The sequence below is a fragment of the Vipera berus genome, assembly GCF_964194415.1.
Source record: "Vipera berus genome assembly, chromosome: 2".
Taxonomy (NCBI): domain Eukaryota; kingdom Metazoa; phylum Chordata; class Lepidosauria; order Squamata; family Viperidae; genus Vipera; species Vipera berus.
In genome coordinates this window covers 89,789,994-89,813,606 of record NC_138203.1, presented here as the reverse complement: position 1 = coordinate 89,813,606, position 23,613 = coordinate 89,789,994, and the positions used below count along the sequence as shown (strand labels likewise).

The 23,613-nt window shown below is 38.8% G+C and overlaps 1 protein-coding gene and 1 long non-coding RNA gene across 3 annotated transcripts in view; one reads left to right on the top strand and one right to left on the bottom strand.

Annotated features, from left to right (window-relative positions):
• Positions 1-19,462, top strand: part of LOC308662277 — a 907,910-nt gene extending 888,448 nt beyond the window's left edge. Inside the window, exon 4 of the long non-coding RNA XR_014025156.1 lies at positions 19,413-19,462. This is a non-coding gene — a long non-coding RNA (uncharacterized lncRNA). The remainder of the gene's footprint in view (positions 1-19,412) is intronic.
• The window catches only part of KIAA1958, a 67,919-nt gene that overhangs the window by 5,814 nt on the left and 38,492 nt on the right, over positions 1-23,613 (bottom strand). For both annotated transcript variants that reach the window (XM_081317870.1, XM_081317871.1), the window contains one exon: positions 21,915-23,092. In XM_081317870.1, the coding sequence (XP_081173996.1) occupies positions 21,915-23,067 (1,153 nt within the window). In that variant the 5' untranslated portion in view covers positions 23,068-23,092. The remainder of the gene's footprint in view (positions 1-21,914; positions 23,093-23,613) is intronic.

The window sequence follows — 23,613 nt, the reverse complement described above, 5'->3', positions numbered from 1 at the left end:
ATCGCTCTGACAAGGATTAAATCTTTTCTCAAATAAAGTCAGCCAACGCAAATGCATTATTATCTGGGGGTATGACTAAAATAGCTTTAGGAGTTTGTCCTATTTTTCACTCTAAAACAAGCACTTGGTATCGTTATGGGCTCTGGTTTCACACGCTGACTTCTCTTAAGCCACTTCCGTGTTTGAAATAGTATCTTCCATGAGAATGCATTTCCTCTGAATTTGGATGATGGAGATGGACACAGAGCTACATGCTTCAGGGCTTAGCACAGACATAAAGAAAATGACTGCAGATTTACTTGCAAAGGACTCATATTCTGAATACAGGTGGTCTGCGACTTATGGCCGCTACTGGGCCCAATATTTCTACTGCCAGAGCTTTGCCCCATTTTGTGATCCTTCTTGCTACACTTGTTAAGTGAATCACGACAGGTGTTAAGTTAGTAACATGGTTGTAAAGTGATTCTGGCTTCCCCGTTGACTTTGCATGTGCAGAATGTGATCAACTGACCTTGGGATACTGCAACCGTCACAAATATGAACCAGTTGCCAAGTGTCTGAATTATGATCATGAGACCATGGGGATGTTGCAATGGTCGTTAAGTGTGAAAAGTGGTCCTAAGTCACTTTTTTCATTGCTGCTATAACTTCAAGCGGTCGCTAAACAAATGGTTGCAAATTAAGGACTATATGCACTATATGTTGGAATAAGAACAATGTATTGGCATATGTTGAAATACTGTATACCTTTCCAATGGCTATTAATGGGTTTCCCACTGACCTTATATTACAGCAGGGGTGTCAAACTCAATTTCATTGAGGACCGCATCAGCATTGCGGTTGCCCTCAAGGGGCCGGGTGGGTATGGCCAGGGTGGGCGTGGCCTACTGGGTGGGCATGGCTAGAGTGCGTATGGCCTACTGGGTGGGCATGGCCAGCTCTACATCGTTCGCATCAAGGGTGCCTATGGGGGCCTGGGCAGGAGTGGGACAGATCTGAGGGTCTCCGGCAGAAGGAGGGTCTCTGGGCCAGGGCCAAGGCAGTGGGGGCCATTCCCTCACTGTTTCCAGGATGGCTTCGCGGGCCGCATGAAACCACTTCGCGGGCCGGATCTGGCCCTCGGGCCTTGTGTTTGACATGTCTGTATTACAGGAAGTATACAGTATGTACATCATATTATATATTATGAGAACTGCAATGTAGTCTCGTATGTGTAGATTTTTACCCCTGCTATTTCCAAGAAAACTTTCAAAGGGATATGCTCTGTGGGTACAATCCTATACATATATATTTGGGATTAAAGTTCACTGAAAGGACTAATAAAGGACTAAGTAAGCATCCATAGAAATATTTCTATAGCCAATAGAATTAGAAAAAATTAGTATAGAAAGTAACAAGTAACTTTCCCTGTACTTCATTCAGAAATAATAGGTAACTAGTGGTGCCCATTACGTTGCAATACTATATACTTAGATAATGTTGTAAGTCCTATTGAACTAAGGTATGTGCATAGTATTACATGTTTCTTTTGGTAATATTATCATTCTTCCTGCATAAGAGATGGAGAACTATTTATATAGCAACATTATTGTCATGCACAAAGGGTTGTTCCTGTTCATTAGCAAATATGACTTAAACATATTGAAAAACCTCATATGGGTTGATACTAACATGAATTTGTTTATTTATTTTACTTATACAGCCACCAATCTCAGCACAGGATTCTAGCCATCTAATAACAATTTTAAACATGAACATTCACACAAATAAATAAAATTAAAAAAAATACCAATTCAATACTATGCCAAGGATTGACTCAAAAGTCCAAAAATATACAAACTATCATACAAATCACGCTTACTACACATTCTGGCCTTAGCCCTGGATGAACAGCCAGGTCTTTAAAACTTTACCGAAAGCCAGCAGGTAGAATGTTCCTCATATGGCGGGCACCATAACAGAGCTGGCTGACTTGTGAGTTCTACTAAATAACACTGCTTCTTAAAAAAGAAACCTAAGAGAAGAATCTACTCTCATATTGTTTGCCCTCTTGGTTTTTAGTCTCTGTTTAATTCTTACTCATTTTACTTGCTTTTATATTGATTCTTTTATCATTTTGTAAGCTACCCAGAGCTGTTTCAACAGGAGATGGGAGGCATATAAATTTAATAAATAAATGAATTTTAAAAAGCATGCCCACTCTGTGAAAAGCAATCCAGAGAGGCTGTCCTATAAGGAAATAGTCCTTGCTCTGAAGAGCTTTCTAGCTGATAACCATCACCATAAATTGTATCTGGAAGCCCACCAAAAACTAGTGTTATGTGGGCATACCATAGCATGCCCAAAATTGTCCAATAGTATGTAACCATGTGCAGAATCAATATGTTTTAATTTTAAGGACACATTTGCTCACACAGAGAAGCCAAGTCTGGTCAATGCAAATATAATTGCACCATATTTTAGTGACTATAATTTTGTGCTTCGGCATCTATGCCTCCAGAATGTCTGTACAGCAGAGTATTTTATACACATCCAGCAATTATTTTGTAGCTTTTCACATCATCAGAATTTTGACTGACAAGGTACCATTCCAAACAGGGTCCTGTTTAGACATCAATGTGAAATGTGCTAAACAGTCATCACATCTTTATGGAAGGGCTTGTCACAACATAAATCAAATGTGTTATAGCTTCTTATTCTTGTCTAGTAAAGATGAATGACGCATCTGCAGTGAGGATATTATATCTTTTATGAATTAAAGATCTCGTGTAACTAGGAAACCATTGAATCTTCTGGCAAAACAACAACAACAACCGGGTTGTTTATCTGGAACTTCAGTTCTTCAGGTAATGCACCTGTCTAGAGACTCATTTCAAAACCTTGAAGAGTTCAGACAGATTTTTAGTCAAGAAGCTTCTAAGATGCTCCATTTTTCTTCTTCCAGTTTCCTACTTCAAAGCTCTTGCAATCTTGCAAAACATAGGAGTACCTACCAAGGGAGACGTTTGAAGAAACGATCTGTGGATTTTTTGAACAGTTACAGCTCTAGTTAGTCTCTGTACATCATACATACAAATGACCTATCTGCTGGAAATGGCCAAATAACCATCAAGAAGGAAGTGATATATCAGGTAAATGAAGCATTATCTTGGTCTTCAACACTGAGATGATAATGCTGAATTATCACGGACAGTTGGGATTCCGTGGCTACTCTCCTAGGAGCTGAAAGCCTTGATGAAAAGGCCCTTGAGGAGCAACTTGATTGAGTGGAATATTGAGATCCCATTCAACACTCATATTAGAAGTTTCACAGAGACATTGGAAAGGGTAATTATTTTAGCCATTAAATGTATAAATTTGTGAGGGGGCTGGCTTCCTTTTTTTTGATCCAAATAATTTATTTTAAAAAGTTACTGGGATCGGCAAAACTGACATTCCTTTGAGTGAATGTCACGGGAGTGAAGCATTTTTCTCAAGGAGCATGATAGCGGCTAATTAAAAAAGTAGGAAGAATAATTGCTTAAGTCAGATTAAAAATGTCCCAATTTCTTGACGTTTTTGTCAGGATTCAACTTGTGTCTACTTCTTCTATAGTACAATCTCCACCAAGGACAGACCTTCCCAGTGACTATACTAATTACAACTACTGTATTTAGATGAATTTCGCCACATAATAAATACCATTTTATCTCAGCGGATCCTTTCTTATATATATCCGCTGTTTCATAAAGCAATTATATTTCATCTGACTCCTTTTGTTTCATTTTAATGGATTTTAATTGTTTTATTTTATAATATTGTGAGTCCATGTGGTTAAATAGTTCTGATTTATTGTAAGAACCCTGACATAAATGGAATGGAATATTCTTTATTGGCCAAGTGTGATTGGACACATAAGTAATTTATCTCCGGAGGGTAAGGTCTCAGTGTACGTACAAACTACAAAGTGGGAAGTCGTCGATCATAAATCATAAGATACAGTCATAAATCACAAGATACAAACAACAAGTGATAAATCATAAGAGATACCAATAAGAGAAGGAAAGCCGAGAAAATGTGAAAGATGAGAAGATAATAAAATAGAGTAGAAAAGAAAATAGAACAGAATAAAAAATAGAAATAGAACCCAAAATAAAGATTTCTAAATAAATTAATAATTAGAAGCAGGGTTAAGGCAAGACTACAACAGAAAAATGGATTATGTCAAATTCCTCCAACCATGTACTGGTAGAGGGTTTTTCTTGCAGATGTTTATGCAACAAAAGAAGTTCATTTGGTTTAAAGAAAGGAGTTTTTGGTGGACTTGTAGAAATATAAAAGCTTTTTGGATTAAAATTTGGTGGAACATTCAAAAGATTTTTAAGAGAAAGATAAAGTTTTCCCCGCAATTGTTTTTATTGGGCATTGTTGTAGATTGTGATGTTAAAGAAACCAATTTGATGTTGAACATGATAACGGCAGCACGGTTACTGGTGGGACAATATTGGAAGAAGGATAGTTTGCCCACTGTAGAAGAATGGGTGTTTAAAGTTTCGAATCTTGCAGAAATGTCTAAGATTTCTGCTTATCTGAAGGATCATTCACAGGAAAGATATATTTCAGTTTGGAGGAGATGGATAGATTATATTCAAAACAAATATGGGACTAAAAAGTATCATTTAGATTATGAGTAGATTTTAGTGGGATATTGTTATTGGTACGTTGTTTGTAGTTATGTTAAAGGGGAGTTAAAGCACATTATGAATTTGGTTAATTGTATATTATGCATAATTTTTATTTAGAATATGATTATTGTAACTATAATCCTGTATTTAGCTCTGGGAAGTGGGGGGGGAAGTGGGTGGGTTTGGGGTGGGAGGGATTTGGGGATATATTGTAAAATTTTGTTTTTGTAAAACTCTTTAATAAAAAAAAAAAGAAAGGAGTTTTTTAACCAATTTTCCCTTGCCTTTATTTTCAATGAAATACTTCTCTGATCCACTTGGTTTTCCACTTGCAAGATCAAAAGTAGAAGAAGAGACGTTTTATGGAAAAACAACTTGGGAAAGCCTTCCTACCACAAAGCAGCAGGTTTTGTCTCCAAACCTTTATTTTATGAATGCAAACCAACAAAACAAGTAAAGAAATTGAGGGAGAACAAAGGAAAAGGAAATGAATACCACCTCACTTTCCACTGATTTATGACAATTTCCCCTTGCCCAAACCCATGGATCATTTCTAATATGAGAGCTGACCTGGGCAATGATTTAATGACTCTTATGTTAAATTCCAAAGGGATAATAAATCTCTCATGAATAAATCCTTCGCAAATTAGGGGTAGTCTCGGTTTACGACCACAATTGAGCTCAAAATTTCTATTGCTAAGCAAGAAATTTGCTAAGTGAGTTTTGCCCCATTTTATGACCTTTCTGGTGAAATGGATCGCTGCGGCTGTTCAGTTAGTAACATGGTTGTTAAGTGAATCTAGCTTCCCCATTGACTTTGCTCATCAGAAGGTCATAAAAGGTGACTTCCAGTTTGCGTTGCAATGGGACGGGACGTAGAAAGGCAGGGCTCTGCCTTCCGCGCCTGATTTTGCCATGCTGGGAGCCCTAAAAAGGGCCTAAAATCACCCTGAAGAAGCGATGAAGAGGAGGGGTGCCTTGTTGATCATGGAAAGACAGCGGTCTAGCCGTTCGATCCAAGGAAAACCCACCAAACCGGCAGGGGAAAGACCAGCTACATTCCTGTGCCTGGCCATTAATTGCTGGCAACCAAAGAAGAAAAAAGCACCAATTAATACATCGTAAACAGCATGTTTGGAACTGGGTGAGAATATTGATCCTTTCTTTAGTATGTTACAACTGAATTTCCTGGGAAAGGCTCCCAAGAAGGTAAAAACCTCTGAATGTAAACGGAAGCAGCGTTTTAATTTTATGGGGGATAGAAACATACAATACTGAAGTGGAAGTAACATAAAGCTATAGTTTTGATAAATCTGAGAACTGAGATAACTGTTAAGATTTTCTCTTTGGGGAAAAACCATTGAGGCGAAATATAAGAAATCAGTCCTTTGTTTTAAGAGTGGAAAATGGACTTGGAATGACATCTAGGGTGGATTTGTGTATAGCACTATCATTTGCTTCCTGGCTCCTTGGTGATTCCTAGCTCAGGAGAATAGCTGGCAATAAAGGAAAATATTTTGGCATACTTATCACTCTGACCTTCTTGAACTATAAATACCTACTGAGCTTGGACTTTTAACTTCAAGAGCTAGTGGGAGAGAAAGAAAAATTTGACCTTGGACTATGCCTGGCTGGGAGAGACTTCTGAGCTGTTTTCAGAGATGGTTGAACATTTTGAACACTTTGAACATTGTGGATTACAACCTTGCCTGATTGACAATTTTTGGATACTTGAGACAAAGGATCACTATAAAATATTGCTTTCAGGACTGAACCTATACTTTGGAATCTATTGGATTATAAAGGATACATATAAAGACCAGAAAACTAGAGGAAACTTTTATCTACTCTTACTGAGACTGGTGATACTAGAGGATCTCCAGGAATGATGCCTCAAGAAAAAATAAAAACACCTTTCAAAAAGAAATATATTCTATGCTACAACTAATTCACCAAACAATTGTTGAATGCAAAGAGGACATAAAAAGAAGTCATAATGAGACTAAAATAATTTAGACAATAATTTATAAACGAGTAAATCTCAGAAATTAAATCTACAACTAGAAAGTTTCCAGATAACGACTACAAAGTAGGAACAAATAAACCAGAAATTAGAAGACGAAATAGAGGAAATGGATTTAGGGATGGAAGAGATAAAAGAAAGGAAATATAAAAGACTATATACAAACAAAATACCACAAGACTTAGCTATAACAATGAAAATGCAAAAGATCTTTTATCTCTTAGGTCTGCGAAATATACCTGATGGCAAAGAAGATGATTTTAAAAAATGGAATATAGAGCTGTTAAGGGAAATGTCACAACTTGGAAGACAGGGAATGAAAAGAGAAATGGAGGGAGAAAGGAACTGGGAGTTGTTGAAGGAATATAAATGGGCAGAATTCCCCCCCCCCCAAAAAAAAAATACCCTACCTAAATTGTCTTTCTCACGCCAAGCAATTTTTACAAAAATAGAAAGAAAATTCCTGGGTGATCTAATTGCTCTGGCTTGAAAAGCTACTTGGCAAAGAAAAAAAGAAAGTCAGATTTAAAAAACAGAAGATTTGACCTTTTAAAAGGGGCATTATATGTTTAAATACTTGTTTGAATAAGATTAAAAGAACGGATGACCCTTACAAATAATCAGACTTTTATAATGAAAGATATGATTTAGAACTAAGATAATATTTTTTTCTTTTTCTTCTGATATGAGAAATATGAAGATAAGAGGATTGATATGAATAAAATCTTTAGCTATATAAATGTATTAATATTGAGAAAATCATAACTGATAAAGATATTTCAAATGCTGAGGGGAAATTAAAAACAAGAGCACAAAAAACAGGATATTGATTAATGAATTGACAATATTGATTTACGAATTGATATTATTATTATCTGTATGACATTAGTAAAATATGATGAAGATGTTTATATTTAACTCTGTATACATTAACAGTACCAAAAATTGTAACTGTGTAGTGAGGGGAAAATGGGGAAAAATATGGAAAAGAAAGGAGGATGAGGGGAAAAAAAATACTGGATTGTGTAGTATTGAACAGATTTATATTGAAGAAGTCAATATTAAATATCTGAACCTAGACAACATGTTGTTTACTAAGCACTAAAGACTGCAATTCTTAAAAAGTAATAAAACTTTTATGAAAAAGAAAGTCACAAAAGGTGGTCAGAAGACCCCAGGACTCTGCAACCATCCTAAATATGAGAGTCAGTTGCCAAGCGACTGAATTTTGGTCATATGAACATGGCGATGCTGCAACAGTCATAAATGTGAAAAATGGTCACAAGTCTCTTTTTTCAGTGCTGTTGTAACTTTGAACAATCATTAAACAAACTGTTGTAAGTTGAAGACTACCTGTACTATAAACAGAGATGTATGGAAGCCTTGACCTCTTGTATAAAGATGGACATGCTGCAAGTATCACATCTAGTTTGGTTCCAATTGCCACATCTCGGCTTTTGTACATTGTCATTGGAGGCAAACGGAAAAACAAAGGAATGAAACATAATATGCAATAAATATTTTATTGCATTAATCATAATAAGCTGTGCTGTAGTCTAACCGATGAATATTCTTAAATCAACTTTAGAATGCAACTGTAATTTCAGGCTTAGCAATATGAAGCTGCAAGGCAGTAATTAACCCAGTAAATCACATTCTGGAGTTTTCTATGGAACTTGACAGGACTCAGCTGATATATTACTTATTAAGAAAGACATATACAGTCCTGAGACTGTAAATACTTTAAAAAAAATCGTATTGCCAAATGCAATAAATCACAGATGCCCTTTTCCTAATTTATCTGTTATATCCGCAAGAATATAAATGTATAATGTGCACTGAGCTGTTGCTGCCAGCTTCTCACAGTACAAAGAATTTTGTATGAACTTCCCAGGGAGCTTCAATTCTCACCTCCTAGAGAAGATAAAAGCTACAAAACATTGCTATTATTAAATTTGTTTTTTCTCTCATCTAGGCCATTTTATCAGATCAAATCACTGGCTTTTCAACGCGTTGCCTTTCTCTTCAACACAATTATCAGATTATTTAAGGCTTAGAATGTGTAAATAAGAGCAGGAAAACATAACGTAAGAGTGTTGTGCTGAAGAATGCGGTCCCTGGTCGTCTAAAATAAACTGTTGGAACTGAGACGGATTCTGAGATAAGTTTGAGAATCATTCCAGATGAGGAAAGATTACACTTCAGCCTTCCATCCTTCCGAGGTAGGTAAAATGAGGACCCAGATTGTTGGGGGCAATAAGCTGACTTTGTAATAATGCCGCTTGGGGTGTGTGTGAAAGCCCTAATAAGCAGGCATATACATAGAATGAAGGCTACTGCTAAGCTTGTGTAAGCCGCCCTGAGTCTTCGGAGAAGGGCGGGATATAAATGGAATTAAAATAAAAAATAAATAAATTCGTGTTGCATTAATAAGTTTCTCAAATGTTGGACAGAACGTTGGATCGTAGAAGAGCGTCGTCGATCAATGTTTCTCAACCCTAACAACTTGAAGACATGTGGACTTCGACTCACAGAATTCTGGAAGTTGAAGTCCACATGTCTTAAAGTTGCCAAAGTTGAGAAACACTAGTCTACAGTCTTCTATAATCCAACGTTCTATCCAACATTTAAGAAACTTATCAATGCAACATGAATGAAATGTAATCCTTCCTCATCTGGAAGGATTCTCAAACTTATCTCAGAATCCATCTCAGTTCCATTAGTTGCAGATCGATCCAGTATATTCTTTCCTTTATTTGTGCAAATCTTTTTATGTTTTGCCTTGCCTTATAACACCCCAAGGCAGCTCACAACCACAATCATAAAATGCATGCATTGGGCTAATTTCTGACTATTCAATCAAATGTCGCTACTGTGTTTTCTTAACAGAATGGAGTGTAACCTGTGCAGAGGAAAAGCATCTATTTCAAGAGCTCTCTAGCTGAAGTACTAAGCTATTAGTTCTAGGACTACAACAACAACAACAAAATCCTGTTGATGTTTTTCATGTATTTCTTTGAACTTAAGAAAATGGATAAAGCCTTATGAATAATCTGGTTTGCCTATGATTTGCCTTCTCTTGATACAAGGTGATGCACATTCATAGTTAAAGAGCAAAACTGGGACTCTTTAACACATTTCCCCAAAGCTCCAATCAAATTAAATGGGTTATATGGGACAAATTCCACGGAGCAAAAAAAAAGGTTGGGAAACAGGATGATTATCTGCATTACAAGAGCAAAAGGAAATAGAAAGTTTGCACAGAAATCCAACTGAAGAAGCTTCTTGGATGAGAAGTGAAACATTTTCATGGAAAAAAAACCAAGAAAGTCCAGTTGCCTTTTGAAAAAGCGTCTTTGGGACAACCATGACTGAGAATCTCCATAGACATTTGCACAGAAACATATCTTGCACAAAATCCTAAACTATGGCAAAAGGGAAGGATTTAATTTACATATTTGATAAACAGTATCAATAAAATGCTCTGCCTCTGTTTCTACTTTGTGAAGAACTGGAGGTAATTCACAAAACTTTAAAAGAATACAGAACATATATTCATCCATGTCCAATATGGAAATTCCAGCACATACTTTCACTTAGGTTGTTACTCAAGGCTTACTAGCAGTAACATAAATAAGTGCACAGTGGGGAATGGAGGAGAAAGAGGAGACAATATCTGATAGAACATAAAGCTAAGAATGCATGGACCTTTTTATTATTTTTCAAATTGGGAATGTGAGTTTGTAGAAATATATTTACTGCAAAAAATCTCCCCAATAATATGAAACCTGGAACACAACTGAAAAAAAATTCTTCCATCTGTTCTGCAAAAAAAATTGCACTACTTTAGTATCTAAAGTGTGTTCCTCAATGCCAGTCATTACAATTTCTCAAAACAGACTCAGTGTCCTTCTAACTACTACCTTGCAAATGACTTTATTATTTTTAACTGTGACTCTACTTAGTAAATCATTGTTATTGGTCTTGATCTGTACTCCATGGGAAGGAGTCAAATTAGGTAATGTCATAGCAATAACCGTGATTGTTTGGGATGTTAACTAAATATTAACAATTCACTTTTAGAAAGCATTCAGAACTAATTTATGGAATAATTGGGACAATACTGTGCACTTTAGAAGCATGAGGAACTTGAATCTTCCACTGTATCCAAGGCTCATCTTCAAGATTTGCTTCTTGTCTAGTGAATCTTTTTTTTAATGGACATCATCTTCATCTCATCCCCAACTCACTGCCGAGATAGCCTGAAGCAGGTGTTCAGAATTCTAAATTATAATTTGCCTCTTCTCTTTAATGCATGTTTTATGGTATAAACACTCTACTAAATCTCAATGACCCTTCCAAGGATGATACTGTCAGGGACACTGAAGTATCCAGGTCCTACTGATCACCTAGATCTGTTAGGGGCACATTCTTTCTCCCATCTGCCCCAGACCTTCGCTCGTTTCGCCGGGACCTTAAAACTTGGTTGTTTGATCTTGCTAACCTGGACTGAGGGGGGTTTAATTTAATTTTAATTGTAATTTTAATTTAATTTTAATTTGTTTAATTGTGGGCTAGTCTTATTTAATTCTATTTTAAAGTGTACTTATTTGTATTGTTTTAACTCGCCCTGTAAACTGCCCTGAGTCCTTCGGGAATAGGGCGGTATATAAAATCAATTAAATAAATAAATAAATAAATAAATATTGATTTCCTGGGCAATAGGACACATTGCAACAGAGGTCGATATACTCATTAAGCCCCCACTACCTGTTTTACACAACTACTTATTAAATTCCCACATTTGAAACACAGGTCTATTGATCTCCGAGAAGATCTTCACATCTCAGAGTTAAGTAAGACCAGTGGTTCTTCCAATAAGTGTATAGCAATCTGTTGTGATTTGATAGATACAAATTTTATTGCTCTGGATGGGGAGGAATAATGCAACATTTCATATATATTCTGCAGAGTACTCTCTCACCCTGCAGGTCATACAGATGTTCCTTTATCACAAACTGACTCAGGGATCAAATTTTTCCTTTTGAAAAGCTACAGTTATGCTTTAGCATTGATCTGTCAACAAGCATATTTTTAGGAAAATGGATATATTTCTAGCTATTCCTACAGGACTTCAGTACACAGCTTTGGAAGGTGAAGGAAATCTGCAAGCACTGAATGAAGAATAAGAGATAGCAAGGAGAGAGAAAGAACTTTGTTGGAGCATATTAAACAATACCACATGATGTATTTGCTCTCCATGGTTTGGCTTCTTGGAAATATACTTTTCAATCTGATGCAGCCTGCAAGAAATAGGGCTGTTGGCTGCCAAATATTTTGTAACATAGAGAAAGAGAACAGGCTATAATATATTTCAGATTTTATTATATTGCAACTTGTAACACTATACAGGCAGCCTAATCTTTTCTGTCAGCCTAGAGTGCATTTCAAATAAAGGTTTAATTTGATTTTTCCCCTCATATTTCTTGTTATTTGCCTGAACACTAATTTTCTCTTTATTACAAAAAGAAAAAAAAGAAAAGAAAAAAATCAGTCTCTCCCCTCCATTCCAAATAGTATAATCATATTAAATTTGGCTCTCCAGCAGAGCTAGGCTGAATCACTGCCAGTTCTTTAAACTTGTTATTACATACACAAGAGAGACTCAGTGCAAACATGATTCATTCAGAACAGTTTAATTGCTCATTTGAATGCATCTCTCTGAAGTGACATCGGGGATCCCTCCAAAACCTGGCTTAGCAAAGTACTAAGGATTTTCATTTTTTTAAAGAAAGAGTTTCAGGACAATCCTTATATAAGGTAAAATAACTCTTACATTTTTGATCAACTTGTAACACTATAAAGCACTTTCAATATATATATACCTGAGAGCTGTATTGCTCACAGCCAGGAGATGGGAGAGACTCACACGAAAGGTTACTAGTGTTTATCGCAAACTAGCCTTTCTACATGACTGCCTACGTAACGATCTACCTCCGAGGACGCTCTGGAAGAAACTGCTTCTGGATTCAATGGAGTGCCGACTTGCTGTTCGTCGATTCCAACACCGTACTACACGTGCCTTGATTAACGACCATCATAGAAAGATCCACACTATGGACTTCCGGTGGCTGCGCGGCGCCGGAGACAGCCTTCCCGGGCTGCCCGCGGCTCAGCTGAGTAATTTTCACCCGAAACAGCGCCGATCAGCTGTTCGGGTGAATTTGAAGCCCCCTCCTCGGGAGAAGAGGAGGGGGTGAGGCCCCAGGTAGGGGTTGAGTTCTCCGGGGCCGCCTGAGCTTGTTGCTTGGGCGGCTGAAGGATCGAACTCCCCCGTAGCCTGGGTCGCTCCCAGCTGGCCAGCGTCTCTGCTCCAGATTTTTTGGAGCAGAGCCAGGCGTTTGCGACCACCCCTGCCTGAAGGAAGGACTATGGAATAAAAGGAGCAGGCAGAGCGGTACAAGAGGAAAGGATGAAGAGGATTATTATATTTTACTCTCGAGCTTGATGGACTTTTTTAAACTTAAAGTGAAAGTGCGTCACAAGTGGAAGTAAAAGATGGCGGCTAAACCTCCCTCAAAAACTCTTCGGAGTGCTGGAACTTCTCCGACGCAACAATCATCATTGCAGGCGTTGCATCCTCCTGATGTATTGACACCGAAGGATCTACAAGATGCTCTTGAAAAACATGCTCAGGTAATTCTGGAATCAATGGGTGATAAATTTGCACGGATGGAGGAGAAATTGGAGAAATTGGAGGAGAGAATGGAAGAGAGGATGGAACAGAAGTTCAGTGTGATGAAGGCAGACATTTTGTCTTCAGTGTATAAAGTGGCTGAATGTGTGGAAGACCTGGATGAAAAAGTGGAAGATTTGACTCAAAAGAATGCCATATTAGAAGCAAAAGTATTGGAGAATGAAGATTTAAGAGACAAAATGGACAGAGAATTGAGTCTTGCTCAATATTACCAGATGCAGTTTGCTGTTAGAATCAGAGGCTTAAAAGAGAATATTAAGGAAGATCTAAAGCAGCTGATTTCTGAGGCTCTGGAAGTGGTATTGAATCAGCCAGCATCTGAAATAAAGGGAGGCATGGATAAAGTGTTTCGTGTGAATTCATGGATTGCTAGACAGAGAAAGCTGCCTAGAGATGTGGTGGTTTATTTTGCAAAAAGGGAAATTAGAGATGAAGTTATACAAGCTGCCTATGATTCTAAAGTTGTGATTGCTGATCAAGAAGTTTTGGTTCTAAAAGAAATTCCTCCAAAGATTTTAAGGAGAAGGAAGGATTTTACATTTCTTGTGCAAGAGCTCAAACAACGAGATATAAGGTTCAGATGGGAGATCCCAGTTGGGTTGACGGTGATGCATGAAGGTAAAAGGTACCGTTTGGTTACTGTGATGCAGGCGCGTGATTTTTATAATAACGTTTTAAAAGCAACCCCATTATTACTTTTGGAAGCTGCAAAGAGATCTGGAGAAGGAGAACATCAAGAGGTTGAAGATGGACAGACAGAGGAGAACGGTGCTGGAGGAGATCAAGCTACAACTTCTTTGGATGATCTTAGAGAGCAGAGGGTGACGCGTGCTGCTTTAAAACGATTAAAAAATAAAAAATAAAAGAACAAGATCAGCAGATGCCTATGGAACTTTCACAACGTACTTATAGCCAAGCAGTGGGAGGAGCACGGCCTAAAAAAGATAGTCCTATCAGAGCAGCGCTTTAAGAGCTTTGGGATGATATGCATGACAACTAAATTTTTAACTTGGAACGTTAATGGACTAAATTCACCACAGAAGAGGAAGAAAGTTTTTCAATATTTAAAACAATTCAAGATAGATGTTATATGTTTGCAAGAAACGTATATTAGGGTTGTGGATCAAAAGTATTTACTGAACTCAAGGTTGGGTACGTGATTTGTTGCTTCTGCAATGAATAAGAAAAATGGAGTGGTTGTTTATGTTAAAAGTGCTTTAACAGCAGACTTAATTGAAGCAGATAAGCATGGAAGATACGTTATGATAGAGCTGCTGCTAGAAGGCAAAAAGACGCTTTTAGTTGGATTATATGCTCCTAATCAACAACAAGCTGACTTTTTTAGTTTACTTTATACAAAGCTTACCCAGTTGGATTATAAATCTGTTATTTTTATGGGGGATTGGAATGGTGTTTTGGATGTACAGATGGACAAGGCTGGAGCTTTTAAGCGCGTCCCAAGTCATGCTAGATTGCCTAAATCTTTTTTTTTTTTTTAAATGAAGATTTTATATTAATAGTGTTTGTAGTTATTCTATATGAGCTAGAGAGTGATAGATTTTAGAGTTTATGGTTGTTAGCATGTGGTTGTTTATGATTCTTTTTTTTCTGTTTTTTATACCTTGTACTTAGCTCTGGGAAGTCGGGGGGGGGGGAGGGGGGGAGGGGTAAGGAGGGAGGGATAGGGGAGGGGTAGGGGGGTTTGTTAAAGATAAAATGTATGATAAAACTTTTTAATAAAAAAAAAAAAAGAAAGATCCACACTATGATGACGGCAGCCCATGAATACTAGGAACGTTGCCAACAAATCCTTGCATGCCAACATTACCAGCTTCTCGCTTGCCATATTAGCGAAGCTACGGAAAAGACCAAGCAACTCAGGACTGAGGTCCTGCATCGCAAAATGCAGCACCTGCGTGCAATAAGCAACCCTGGTTTTAACAATGGTTTGGTGCATAATTTATCATCTAAGACACTTTCTTACAAACAACTCGAATTGTTACAACGTGACGCAGGTTACAACCTAATGGATGCACGCACTGTGGACTTTGTGGTGGCCCTTGAATCAGCTATCCAACAAGTGAATATTAATGAAGAGACCAGGGGCTCTATCAGGAACCGCGTCACAAGCCTACGTATGACTCATAGACGCTGCCAAACATTATCAGTTACTGAAAAAGAAGCCCTAAAGCAATTACAGGATGACACATCCATCGTCATCCTCCCAGCTGACAAAGGCAGAGCAACGGTCATAATGGACCGACCTGATTATATCCACAAAGCCCTTACACTGCTCAATGACACCAGCGCCTACTGGACTGTCAAAAACGACCCTATGACAACCCTCAGGAACCAAATTTCCAAAGTACTGGAGAGATTAAAGCGACAAGGGAAAATAGGGGGGGAGGCTTTAAGAACTATGCGCCCCAAAGATGCGCCTACTGCCAGATTTTATGGACTCCCCAAGATCCATAAGGAAGGAGCTCCCCTAAGACCCATTGTGTCATTTTGGGGAACTCCAACCTCGGGGCTGGCCAGATGGTTATATGTGTGTGTGTATACATATATATAGCCAGTGCTTTTTTTCTTAAAAAAAAAAGGTGCCGGAACCCTCATCTTGGCAGGCGCAGGGGGGGGGAGCGCTGCTGCGGCAGGCTTCTATGCTACTTAATTTAAGATTTATAGTCCTAGCCAGTTCCCAAGTGGTCCAGACCAATATTTTAAACAAACAAATAAATAAATTACAGATTCCCAAAAGAATGAAGCAACTCTTCATAATATATATGATTTATGAATGGATCTGTTTTAATGGCATATGTGTGAGGAATCTGTAGGTCTCAAGATATGGCCAAACTACAACTCCAAGCAGCACCAGTCAGATAACCAAATGTGAGAAATGTCAGGAAGACCAATTCAATAATACCTGAATTATAAATCTAAATACAGGTAATCCTCATTTTGCAACCATCTCAGACAGCAATTGTTCAACTCCAACCATGATGAAAAGGTAACTTTACAGCCAATCTCGTATTTATGAATGTTACAGATCCGTAAACTGGAAATAAGATTATAAGCACAGTCACGGTTTCGCTTAGTGACCCCATCACTTAATGACTGAGTTCCTAGTCCCAACTATGGTTACTAAATGAGGACCACCTGTACTTTGCCTGATGCAAATAGATGATTTGTATGCAAAAACAAAGCTCTTGCACCTTTATTAATGTATAAATGTATAAATTAATAAAGTGTCAGTAGATGTAACTTTTATTCTTGGGCAATCGCACCTACTGTACAAAACAAGTACATAGAAACAGGATAAGATCTGATGGCAGAAGATGCACTCAGAGTAACACAGCATGGTGTTGTTTTGAAATATTGCATTTTGCCATTGAAAGAGTTCCTTCAAAGTAACCCATTTAAGTAATACAAATTTCCATTTAAATTCCAGTTGAGTCTAAAGTTACCTAAGAATTAGTAAAACCTAGAATTACCTAAGTCTCTGGCTAATTCACCAGTTACATTTATTACTTGGGATATTTTTTTTAAAAAAAAATAAGCAGACCTATATAAAAAGAGTAAATTGTATATAAGAATTGTTTTTACAGACATAGCTTTCTTCATAAATTAATTTAACATATCTAAGAGACAAGCCTTTTGAAAGTTACTGTTTTTTGTTCTTTTCACTGAAAGTGTCCAATAATTGCCTCTGGTTAATAAAAACATAAAGCTCAAAGACTATTTATTTCCTTGACATTTATAAAAAAAAACATGAAGAACAAATTTTAAATATATATTGAAGTTTAATAGATGTTTTGTGTGCATTTGTATGTCTGCTGAGATAATCAAAATTATAAAACTGATAGTGATTTTTTTTTTATTTCCAGCATGAAAAGGTGTCTAATGGATGTTGACTACCTGAACTTTCATTTTAGGCGAATTTTCTTAGGCCACTGAAGGATCCCAAATGCTGTAAAAAAGGTAAACATTCAATATTTTCAATGGATCACATTTTCTTCAACAATTTCTAAATGTTGGACTTGAAGGTATCCACACTTTAAGCGAAGATTCCATTTGACAAGGGCCCCACATATTTATTTTATTTATTTATTATATTTTTATACCGCCCTTCTCCCGAAGGACTCAGGGCGGTGTACAGGGCAATAAATATAAAAAAAGAATACAAAAGTTTAAAAAACGATTAAATATAATGCCCAAATTTAAAACAATAATTAAAAACATATTAAAACCCCTGCCCTAACCCATCAAACCAGGTCAGATTGCTCAAATAAATACGTTTTTAGATCGCGCTGGAAGGAGCGAAGGTCGGGGGCCATCCGGAGCTCAACCGGCAAGCGGTTCCACAGGTCTGGCGCGCCCACAGAGAACGCCCTCCCCCTGGGGGCCACCAATCGGCATTCTTTGATCGGAGGCACCCTGAGGAGGCCCTCTCTGTGGGAGCGCACTGGACGGAGGGAAGTTGACGCCGGCCGCAGGTGTTGCCGTAGGTATTCCGGACCCATGCCATGTAGGGCTTTGTAAGTCATTACCAACACCTTGAATCTCACCCAGAGGACAACCGGCAGCCAATGCAGCTCGCAGTTTTGAAATATATCAGTTTTTTTTAAAAAAAAATTAAACTTTTAAAAATTCAAATGAATCAGGCTGCAATGCTAAAATAAAAACCTCCACCAATTTCTACTCTCTGACCCATCAGAACAAAATCAAAACAATAAGAATCTAGGAAAAGAGATTCATTATAGATTATCACGAGAGAGTTAACAGTACCCTACTATTGATACTATACCCAGTGCTGACAGATAACTTCTCCCAATGGCTTCATGAAGATATGAAAAAGACGACGAAAGAGACTGGAATCCTAAGGCACCCTGCAAAGCAGAGGTCTCAGACCAGATCACTCTCCCCCAGGGGTAGGCAACCTCAGCTCTTTTATGACTCATGGACTTCAACTCCCAGAATTCCTGAGTCAGCTGACTCAGGAATTCTGGGAGTTGAAGTCCATGAGTCATAAAAGAGCCGAGGTTGCCTGCCCCTGCTCTCCCCCAGCACCAACTGGAACAATGGAGAACAGTGAACAAGTCCCCAATTCTTGACAGGCTAAACCAGAAGAATATCGCAGTCAACAAGTATTAAAGGCCACAGGGTGATGAAGGAATGTTAGGGTGGATCCACCACCCCATCCCAACCTCACTAGAGGTCATCAGGATGTGACCAAAGCTGTCTCAATACTATACTCTGCTCTGAAATTGGACGGGTTCAGATAATCTGCTTCCTTCAGGACGTGGAGGCCAATCACCTTGTCTATAACCTTCCTCAATAGGGGCGGGGACTGGATGAAAATTGTGCTAATCTACGGGATCCAATATGGTTTCTTGAGGAAGGAGTGGAACACTGCTTCTTTCAGAAACAACCCCTCTTTTAGCTATAGTTGCTATCGCCTGGAGAAGCATCCTTATCCAATGCAATTACAGCAGTCTTTCTGGACTGCATTGCCATTTTTGCCTGGATCTTCCAGAGAGTTCAGTGTTGCTTTCCACTTGTAACTTCTTTTCCCACTTTTTCCCCCCCTCACCCCCAAAGGTTTTGCTTTCAGCAAAAGGTTTGTTATACAGAACTGCAGAATCATTGAGTAATGCCCTTTTCTTCATATTCCCCATTTTGTTTCCTCGTAAACGTCCCCCAAAAGACAGAGGGAGAATCATAATGATTCCACGTGTATATAGTTACTTTATCCATTCATGCAGACGTATTCATCTGCTCATTCAGCCTTCTCACCTCCCCCGTTCCCTGCTCCCTGTCGCAATTTCATGCTCTTTTCGTTTGGCTTTCAGTCACCATTTATTTTTCTTCCTGTCAGAAGAGGCTTGCCACCTCTTGTAATAGTGAGAGTCAGTTTAGCCCGGGGTAGGCAACCTTGGCTCTTTTATGACTCATGGACTTCAATTCCCAGAATTCCTGAGCCAGCCATGCTGAGGGGAAAGGGAGAGGTTTCCATACTGAGTCATGCTGGCTCAGGAATTCTGGGAGTTGAAGTCCACTAGTCATAAAAGAGCCAAGGTTGCTTACCCCTGGAACTTTAGTCTAATGATTAAAGCACCAGGTAAGAAAGGAGGAAACGGTGAGTTCAAGTACTGCCTTAGCCATGAAAGCCAGCTGGCTTGACTTTGGGCCAGTTACTCTCTCTCAGCCCAACCCCATGTCATAGGGTTAGGTTGTGGGGAAAATAGAAGAGAAAGGAGTATGCTTGCTGCCTTGAATTAATAATAATAATAATAATAATAATAATAATAATAATAATAATAATAATAATAATAATAATAATAATAATAATAATAATAATAATAATAATAATAATAATGATGATGATGATGATGATGATGATGATGATGATGATGATGATGATGATGGGATAAACATAAATAAAATGTTCATGGGATATTTTTTTTCTAACTTAAAGACTCTTAAATTAGTTATTAGAGTAGGAATTTGTTATCTACTTTTAAATTTCAAAGTAACTTAAATCTGTGCAAGGGATTTTGCTTGGGCCAGGCTGCTCTAGAACAGGCAATGCAAGGTTTAAAAAGTAAGGGAGCAGGCTAGTCACATCTAAATCAGCCAAAAAACAAAAACAAAAACAAACCACCCTTCCTCCAAATTGATACTTTAACTTGGATAACTTGCATATTTTGGATGATGCAAATGCAGAAATGGCTGCTGAATCTTGAACAGAAACGCCATTGTGTCATAGTGAGAAAGACAACGATCCACTGAATATTTTCTTTGCTCGTTTTTCATCTCGTGACTGGTGATCAACGACTGCATGGCTCTTGCTCTTCTCCTTTTGTGTGGTTCTTATCAACGAATCAAACATGAACTACCCAGAATTTGAAATACAGGACCTCTTCAGGTAGAAGACTGCCCTGTGGGAGACAGGGTAGATTAAGTAGTATAATTGATCTGCTTGCCCTTCTCTGCTGGGGTTCTTCTCTGTTTTTAACTTCCAAGAAAGTCCACTAAGCAAGGACAAGCGAGTTATGCTACTAGGTGAGATTGATTGCATGCTACTCTGGTTCGCTGACAGAGTAGCACAGACAAATACAAAAAAGTATTTTCTTGTAATCCTCCCATTTCCCCTGCTTTTGTCTTTTATTCTGCATTTTATTCTGTATTTTAAAAGATAAAGTGGAATAGCTTCAAAAAAACAAAACAAAAACCCCTTTGCTTAACGGGACTTGGAACCCCGATGCTCATATTTCACATTTTCCTTGCTTGAACTGAAATTGTATGAGTCTAACCAGAGTGTCAGGAATGCTAGTAAGAGAAACAGGCTGAAGCTGACATAAATTCTGGCAATACAAAAAGGAATTTTCTTCACAAAGTAGGTACAGATATTCAACTTTTATCCTTTCCTTGGGAAATCCAATGAAATTCTTTCTGATAAGCCATGCTGTGCTTTTGCCCACTAATTTCAGAGGGAGCGCAAGCCTGATATCTATTCCACCTGAAGTTCTTACCTTCTAGGAACCATGAGTACATTCCTCTGCCTTCAGAAAACTAATGATGTGCATAAAGATCCAATATAATGTGTATACTGTGTTAGATATAATTCCTTTTCTATAACAGTGTTAGAAACTGTGATTAGGATGTGGTAGGTTACTGTCCTGGCCAATAAGTCAGTTATTAGCTACTTTATTATCCTGCTATCAGGAGCCAGGGTGGCACAGTGGTAAGAATGCAGAATTGCAGGCTAATTCTGCCCACTGCCAGGAGTTCGATTCTGACCGGCTCAAAGTTGACTTAGCCTTCCAAACTTCTGAGGTGAGTAAAATGAGGACCCAGATTGTTGGGGGAGGGGGGCAATCTGCTGACTTTGTAAACCACTTAGAGACGGTTGTAAAGCACTATGCAGCAGTATACACGTCTAAGCACTATTGCTATGTCCTATTTATCTTGCCTCCAAATCACACTGATTCTTGGTAAGTTATTGCTGCTGTATTCCTACTACCACCATCACCACGACTAATCAATTAGCACTTAGTACACGTTGAATTAAAAAAAATAACTTCTGGGGGAAAAGAATAAAAAGAGCCTTGGTGGAGCAGTGGGCTAATGCCTCCTTAAGTAACACCAGCTGCCTGCAATTAGTGCAGGTTCGCATCCCACCAGGCTCAAGGTTGACTCAGCCTTCCATCCTTCCGAGGTAGGTAAAATGAGGACCCAGATTGTTGTGGGCAATTAAGCTGACTTTGTAATAATGCCGCTTAGGGGGTGTATGAAAGCCCTAATAATCAGGCATATACATAGAATGAAGGCTACTGCTAAGCTTGTAAGCCGCCCTGAGTCTTCGGAGAAGGGCGGGATATAAATGGAATTAAAATTTAAAAAAAATACGATTTTTTTTAAAAAAATGCATCAAGCAAATCATCATTAGAAACGTTCCAAATGTTGATACCTGGTATTGTCTGTGCCACCGGCTCAGTGACTGTGCAAGGAGCACTGCTTGGCTGCTGCTGGCTAGAGCTAACCTCCGGCTCTGTGCTAACAGAAGGAGACAATGCTACATCGTTGGAAACTTGGTTTGGGCCAGGCTGGAGGAGATCTTCTGAGGCTGACAGTTCATCTTGGCCAGGGAGCTGCAAGGCTGATAAAGGAATGCTGATAGGTTTCCCAGAATTAGAAGTGCTGGCAGGCACCTGGAGGGCCACCTGAGGATTTACTGTTGGGACGTTACCGGACCTTCTGCTTGAGGAAGGCAGATTGAGTTTGGGAGGTTTCTGGGTCATTGGCCTTGATGTAACTTGTGAAGAGGCTGGAACATTCTGTAAATCAAAGTCAGCACTGAGGGAAGGAGATGCATGAGACGTTAGCTTAGAGGCCACAGGATAGGAGGCCCCACCTTTAGGTTTTGACATGTGTGTCAAGGACAACGCAGGGCCATCGACGCCACCGGTGATTTCTGCATTAGCCACGATATAGTAATCCTCAGGGAGTTCTTGCTTTATTTTTTTGGCTAAAACATCACGGCTGCTTCCATCAATGACCTGAGACTGAGAGTCCAAATGTAGTGAAGAAGATGGGCCAGGCCTCTTAAGGGAATTTATCTGAGATCTTTGACCATGAGATTCAAAATCGCTATCTTCATCGGTCACCGAGGACTCACAGACCATGTCAAAAAGATTAGACTCATCTTCGTATTCCTCCACTGTGTCGTCTAATTCAGAAGGCTCACTGCAGTAGGAGAAATCGCAGGAATCTCTGGTTCTGTTACAGTCCAACTTTGCTTTTCCTGACCTCCCTGGATAGCGTTCCACTGGGCTGGCTTGGGGGTCTGAAGGCATGCCTATTATGCTGGGACTATCCGAGTTGAAACTTCGGTTATCCTGGAAACAAACCCTTTCCTGTGAGCCAGCCCTACAAGTAGCTGTCAATGGCCAGTGATAGGCATGGCCTGCACTACAGCCCCACATAGCTGTCAGGTTGCCATGGGAACCCTCTGAAAGTAGGTGTTTCAAATTTGGAATGAGGCTGCAAATGGTACCGTGACTGTGGGCCCAACTGACCAGCTTGGAAAGGTTTTCAGAAGATGTATGGAGGCAGTCTTCCATGATGCATCACTCAATAACTTTGTCCCTTGAAAGAAAAGAAAAAGAAGTGTGTTAGAACCAAAGTTGGCACTTGAACTAGAATACATATTCCACAAAAAACAGACAGTTCTTGACTTACAACAGTCCATTCAAAGTTACAATGGAACGGAAAAGCGATTTGTGACCATTTTTCACGCTTACAATCATTGCAGCATCCCCGTGGTCACGTGATCAAAATCCGGATGCTTGGGGACTGACTCATTGCAGCGTCCCGGGGTCATGTGATCACCTTTTGTAACCTTCTGACAAGTAGAGTCAATGGAGAAGCCAGATTCACTTGACAATGTTACTAAATTAACAGCTCTAGTGTTGGAGGGGATCAAGATACAGTTTCATTGGATGTTGCAGGAGGCCAGAGGAAGACGCGTGCCGCCCTAAGAAGAGCGAGACGAGAGCAAGAGCAAGACCAGCAGATAGTTATGGAATCTCCAAAGTGTATTTACAGTGAAGATGTGGGAGGGGCGCGGTCCAAAGAAGTTTTGGGGGTCATGACAGACGTGCTCCAAA